This window comes from Neomonachus schauinslandi, unplaced genomic scaffold (genome assembly GCF_002201575.2).
Source record: "Neomonachus schauinslandi unplaced genomic scaffold, ASM220157v2 HiC_scaffold_1259, whole genome shotgun sequence".
Lineage (NCBI taxonomy): Eukaryota > Metazoa > Chordata > Mammalia > Carnivora > Phocidae > Neomonachus > Neomonachus schauinslandi.
This window is the reverse complement of record NW_025409949.1, coordinates 1-6,358: the sequence shown is the minus strand read 5'-3', so window position 1 is coordinate 6,358 and position 6,358 is coordinate 1. Positions and strand designations below refer to the sequence as shown.

Below are 6,358 nucleotides of genomic sequence, written 5' to 3'. Positions count from 1 at the left end.
TGGGCGGATGGGATCCTTTTTTGTGAGCTGACGGGGTGATCACATTTGTTCCTGACTCAGGGTGGGAAGGGGGGAGGGGTTGTGCTTTGTTTCTGGGTGGGGCAGAGCTCTGGGGCTGAGCCTGGGAACTGCTCTGCAGTGTGGGCTACACTACAGACCTGTGGAGGGAGGGGCTGTGGCAGAAGCTGAGGAGAAACTTCAGGAAACCATGGCCACAGGAAGCATATTGGGTTCACTGTGCACTGTGCACTGCAGCCTGGAAATTTCTATCTCCAGCCCCACCTCAACCCTGAACTCCAGACTCCTAGGTCCAACTGCTACTCAACATCGCCACCAGGAGCTCTAATGGTCACCCATCGCCAACCACATCCAAAATCTTCATTTCCCTCCTCAAACCTGCTGCTCCCATCCTCATCCTCATCCTCATCTCATCCAGGGGCCTCCGTCCACCCAATCTCCTGGGCCTGGAGCCCTGCAGGTGCTTGAGTACGGTGGTAGGGAGCAGAGACTCTAGAGAAGGACAGCTGGGGTTGGAATCTTGCCTCTGCCACTTATTAGCTGTGTGTTTGGGGGACAACAAATGTGGGAGCCAGAAGGGGTGGGTGGGGAAGCTGTGCCCCAGATCTTCCATAAATGAATCCTTGAGCTCATACATAGGCCCATGGATCTTGAGCATCCCTTGCCTGAGTGCTCTCTGGGACCTTAGATCTGTCATGGTGCTGGCTTGGCCCACACTCTTTCTGACATCCTTTGGGGGCATCAAGAGCTGCCTTTATGGTGGATCCTACAGGTGATGGATCCTAGAAGGTCAGACTGGCAGGCCTCCAGAGGTTCTCCATCCAACTCCTCCTCCTGCACATGGGGAAACTGAGGCCCAGGGAGGGAGTGACTTGTCCACAGACCCCCAGTGGATCAGAAGCTGATTGAAGATTTGAGTTTAGACATCCTGACTCCCAGCCAGTGGGTCATGGTGATTCTGCCCTCTGGCTGCACAGCTTGGTCACTGCCACCCCAAGGGGACCTCCAGGAGAAAGAAGGATTGTCTCAAAGAGGGCCTTACCTGCCTGCTGTTGGGCTCGCCATATCTCAGGTTGGTGACAAAGTCCTCAGAGCTCCTGCCCAGAACACTGTACTTCATCTCCTGACCAACTTCTCCTTCGCAGAGTAGGTGATCAGCTTCAAAGGCCATGGTCTGCACTTGTAGTCCAAGAGGTTGTTGACCCTATGGTGGCAGCTCCCCATCACTTCCTGAAGGAGCTCCTGTCTCACCACCACTCTGTTGCTCAGAATGGAAAAGATGATGCCAGAGCCAGCCCCCAGGTACTCACTTGGAATCAGAGACACCACCATGGTCATCGGGAGCTGCAGGGGAAGGCGAGACAGGGAGGGAGAAGGGGAAGCACATAAGGAGAACCAAGGGAGTACACTACTGAGGTCTTGCTGTTTGTCTTTTCACAAATGTGATTGGAGGAGTCACAGATTTTGTTCTTTTTACTGAACGAGCTGTGAATATTTTTTAAGTCAGTTAATGTCATGATTGCTTATGCCAATGTCATTGTATTCCATCCCATGGATGTAGATCATCTATTTGATCAAGCCCTATCATTGAACACTTAGGTTGTTCAAAACTTTTGCTATCATAAACAATGATAGTTGTTTACTATTTGTGCAATTTTTGTGCACTCGTACATTTCAGAAAGAGATCAAATTTATTTTGGTATCCACTGCGTTTCACAAACTGTCTACTTTCCATATATTACTTCATCACCTTTTAACTTTTGAGGTAAATATTATCTCTATTTTATAATCAAAATATTGCTGTTGGGGGAGGTCATCCAGAGGATGTGACTGCTGGTGATCCATGAGCTGGACCCCAGAAATCAGAGGCTCCTCATCCCCTCCTTGTCCTTGGAATGTGCATTCTACTTGCCTTCCCTGTCTCCAGACCTATGGGACTCCACTGGATTACCCAGTGGGATATGGATGTATGGTCTGCTAAAGCAAGCTCAGGGAGTAACCAACTCAGTTTTCCCTTGCTCAGCACTTTCTTCTAATTGTTCTCATGATGGTAACAAATATTTTGAAAATAATATTTCCAACAGTGCTTACTTGGAGAAGTCAGATGGATCACATAACCATCTCCCACATAGATGGCCCAGTGCTCATAGCCAATCGGAAAATCTGGATCAGGTCTCCAGGTTTGGGTTCTTCACTAAACTGCTACACAAAAACCCAAAATGGTGTAGGTGGGCTTCTAAGCAACAGTAGAGTGCCCAGCTGGGGCCCTGCAGCTTGGCCTGGGGACCCCACTGGGTGATGTTCATCACCTGGTGAGAGCCTGCAGTGGGAGGGAACTCCTGGCCCCTGTGGCGTCCTCATCCTGCTGTCATTTTGAGGTTCTGCACAACTAGGGGCTGGATGTCTGGAGAAAAGGTCCTTGTGGAATGGGAGAGTGGAGATTTGTTCAGTGTGTGCATATTATTATGTATGTATGTGCACACACTCCAGTTGTATGGGATATGTGTGAGGGAGCACATGTGTGTATATGTACATGTGGTACATGTGTGTCTCTGTGTTGTGTTCCATGTACATGTACATCTCGGTGTGTTGTATATGTTGGTTTTGCATGTGTGTGTTGGGTGTACTCATGTGCACATCTGTGTATGTGTATATGTTGGGTTTGTGTGTGTGTGTTGTGTGTACTCATGTGCACATTGAGGCTGTGAGCAAGCATGTGCAGGTGCATTGTACACCTGCTCCCGAGCCTGCAGACATGACCACCTGCATGGAAACCCCTTCGCTGAGCCTGGGAGCCCCAGACCCTCCCCAGCAGTCAGGGAGGAGAGTCACCAGCTTCTCTACCCTTCGCCAGTCCTTATGACACCTCTTGGCCCTCACTGTCCATGGCTGCACCAGGTACCTGATCCTCCTCAGATGCTGGCCCCTCCAGCCCCAGGACACCTGCCCTTGGAGATGCCAACCTGAGAGACATTGGCTGATGGCATCACCCGGGGACCTGAAGCTCTGGAGAGCGGGGCAGCTTCTGCCCTGAGGGGGCTTGCTCCCAGAATGCACATGGCAGGCCTCAGTGGGCACTTTTCCAGAAGCCCCAGGGGAAGGAAGCATCACCCTATTGTTCAGGTGGGCAACCGAAGATCAGAGAGAGAGGGGCTTGGCCAAGAACACTCAGCTGGGCAGCGCTGAGCTGCCTCTTCTCCCCCTGATTTGGTCCTGCCTCTCTCCCCCTCCACACCTCTTTCCTGCTCCTCAGTGCCCCCCACCCCCACACCAGGGGGCCACAACCTCTGATTTGAGACTGTTTCAGTTTCTCTCCCTTTCTGTGCCTGCTCTCAGCAAACCACAAACCTCTATAACTCATTGCAGGCCACCTAATCAAAGACCAAGGGTCAGCTTTCCTTAGCCCTCTTTGTCATGCCAATATCCAAAAACCAACACTGATCCCGGGAGTTTCTCCTGAATTCATCACCTTCTCATCCTCTGAATTCATCAGGCAGTCTTCGGGGCTGACTCTGAGACTTCACAGCTTTTTTTTTTTTTAATTTTATTTATTCTAGTAATCTCCAACCCAACATGGGGCTTGACTCACCACCCTGAGATCAAGAGTTGCATGCTCTTCCAAGTTAGCCAGCCAGGTCCCCAACCCTCTTGACTGCACCCCCCCCACTCCCACCAGGCCATCTGTGCATGCTACCCCACACCCAGTCTCCCCGAGACCCACTGTGGCCTTCCCAAAGGGCACATCTGGCCATGACCTTCCCCTGGCCTCAGGGCATAGGGCATGCACCTTGGGCAGCTCAAAGGCTCTCCAACCAGCCCTTCCTCAGCCCACCTCACCCTCCCTGCCCTCCGGCTCCAGGCTGACTGGCTTGCCCTTCTCCTCACCATAGAGCTGGCCCCTGCTTCTGATCCTCTGCACATCTGGCTGTCTCAGTCACAGTCACCTTCCCCACCTCTCCTTTCTTCTTCTCCCCCACACAGACATCCCTCTCTGAGCAGTTGCTCTCAGGGCCCCAGCCTGGCTCAGCTGCCACCTCCCTCTGCATGGATCACGTCCTGCTGGGATTCCCCGTGTCTGTCTGCACCTCCCTGTGGGCTCTGAGCTCCACTGGGGCAGGATCCTATGTGCTGCCCAGCTCCTTCCTTCCCAGGATCCGGTGAAAGGCCTGGCCTGGAATGGGGGCGGAGGACATCCACATGGAAGAGGGGCTGGAGGGTAAGCGGTGCCATGACTCAGCCAGCCAGGGCACGGCAGGCTCAGGGATGATCTCCACGTTGGAATCAAGGGGATTTTTCACTCTGGAAAACAGTATGGAGGTTCCTCAAAAAGTTGAAAATAGAGCTACCCTACGACCCAGCAATTACACTACTGGGTATTTACCCCATAGATAAATGTAGTGATCTGAAGGGGCACATGCACCCTAATATTTATAGCAGCAATGTCCACAATAGCCAAACTATGGAAAGAGCCTAGATGTCCATCCAACAGATGAATGGATAAAGAAGATGTGGCATATATACACAATGGAATATTATGCAGCCATCAAAAAAATGAAATCTTGCCATTTGCAACAACGTGGATGGAACTAGAGGGTATTATGCTAAGCAAAATTAGAGAAGATAATTATCATAGGATCTCACTGATATGAGGAATTTGAGAAACAAGACAGAGGATCATAGGGGAAGAGAGGGGAAAATGAAACAAGACGAAACCAGAGAGGGAGACAAACCATAAGAGACTCTTAATCTCAGGAAACAAACTGATGGTTGCTGGAGTGGAGGGGAGTGGCAGGGATGGGGTGGCTGGGTGATAGACATTGGGGAGGGTGTGTGCTATGGTGAGCGCTGTGAGTTGTGTAAGATTGATGAATCACAGACCTGTACCCCTGAAAAAAAGAATACATTTTATTTTTTTATTTTTTTTAAAGATTTTATTTATTTATTTGACAGAGAGAGAGATAGCAAGAGCAGGAACACAAGCAGGGGGAGTGGCAGTGGGAGAAGCAGGCTTCCTGCTGAGCAGGGAGCCTGATATGGGGCTTGATCCCAGGACCCTGGGACCATGAACTGAGCCGAAGGCAGAGGCTTAACCGACTGAGCCACTCAGGCGCCCCCAAAATAATACATTTTAGTTAATAAAAAAAAAAATATATAAACAAACAAACAAAAAAACCCGAAATGGTATTTGTCACTCTGAGGTTCAATGTCTAACTAAGGTCAGGCCCAGACACCCTGCACAGTGGCTGGTGGCAGTAAAATGTGACCCCGGGCCCCGCCCAGAGAAGGAGAGGCTACCCAGGCAACAACAGGCAGATTTGTTTTGGCAGCAAGCAGGCCCTCGGCCCACCCCAGCGGATCAGGTGAGTGCAGAGTGGGCTGCTCTTTCCGAGAATGGCCTCATTTCCTCGAATTGCATGATTCAACTCATTCCCCTTCAGTGCACCCCAACCACGCAGCCGGCCTGCCCCCCCCAGACCGTGTGAATCTGCACATCAGGGCTGACAGGAAGGGAGATCAGAATCAGAAGGCTGGAATGGAAGCATACTTACCGAGGCAGGACAGATGCCAAGGAGGGAAGAGGAGAGAGGAGGAGAGAGCTGAGCAGGCACTGAACTCCTGCCCCAGCAAGGGAGACAGGCACATTGGGGATCCCCTCACTTCCCAAGTCCTGGGACCCCCCCCTCGGCCCACACACCAGATGCTTCCCAGCTCAGGCAGGCAAAGCTCCCACCCCAACCCAGCTCCTTCCCCGGGAGCTGAGCCAGAGGAGAGGGGAGGCTCAGTGGGCCCGAAGCCCGCACTGTCCTACAGGAAAAGGGACTTTGAAACAACCAAGACTTTTCCATAACATCCTTCTAAAGCCTTTCCAAACTCTGGAGTTCAGAGTGCCCAACACCAGGAACCCACACGGAGGCCTTTATAAGAGGGGGGTGGCCTACTGCTGGAGAACTGCAAATAGAAAGTTCCAGGGGACTTACCTCAGCCATGGTGGAGTCTGCTGTTCTCCCGCGTGTGGACGGACTTTTATACCAAAGGTGACGGTTTTGCTTTCAGTTTCCTTTAGACACTCTTTAATAACAACTACATAGGAAACTTTCCTTTTGAAAGTAGACTCCACACCCAGCATGGATCCCAAAGCAGGGCTCAAACTCCAACCCTGAGATCCAGACCTGATCTGAGGTCAAGAGTCACACACGTAAGAGTGAGCCACGCAGGTGAGCGTCCAGGGGCTGGCACCTCCAGCATCAGAGCAGGCTGGATGAGGGGCTCTGTGCCTCCTTGGTGAACACATGTTTCATAAATGCCTTGGTGTACGATGGAATTCGGTCTGAGGTTTGTT

The 6,358-nt window shown here is 51.5% G+C and overlaps 1 protein-coding gene across 1 annotated transcript; it reads right to left on the bottom strand.

The window, feature by feature from the left end:
• Window positions 1-1,060: 1,060 nt before the first annotated feature.
• On the bottom strand, window positions 1,061-6,005 carry PLAAT4 (phospholipase A and acyltransferase 4; the record flags this gene model as incomplete). The annotated part of the gene is given in 5 exon segments (XM_044912335.1): window positions 1,061-1,152; window positions 1,155-1,327; window positions 2,106-2,172; window positions 2,175-2,220; window positions 5,997-6,005. Coding segments are annotated over 5 exon segments (387 nt in total), but the record flags the coding sequence as incomplete, so codon positions are not given.
• Window positions 6,006-6,358: the final 353 nt, after the last annotated feature.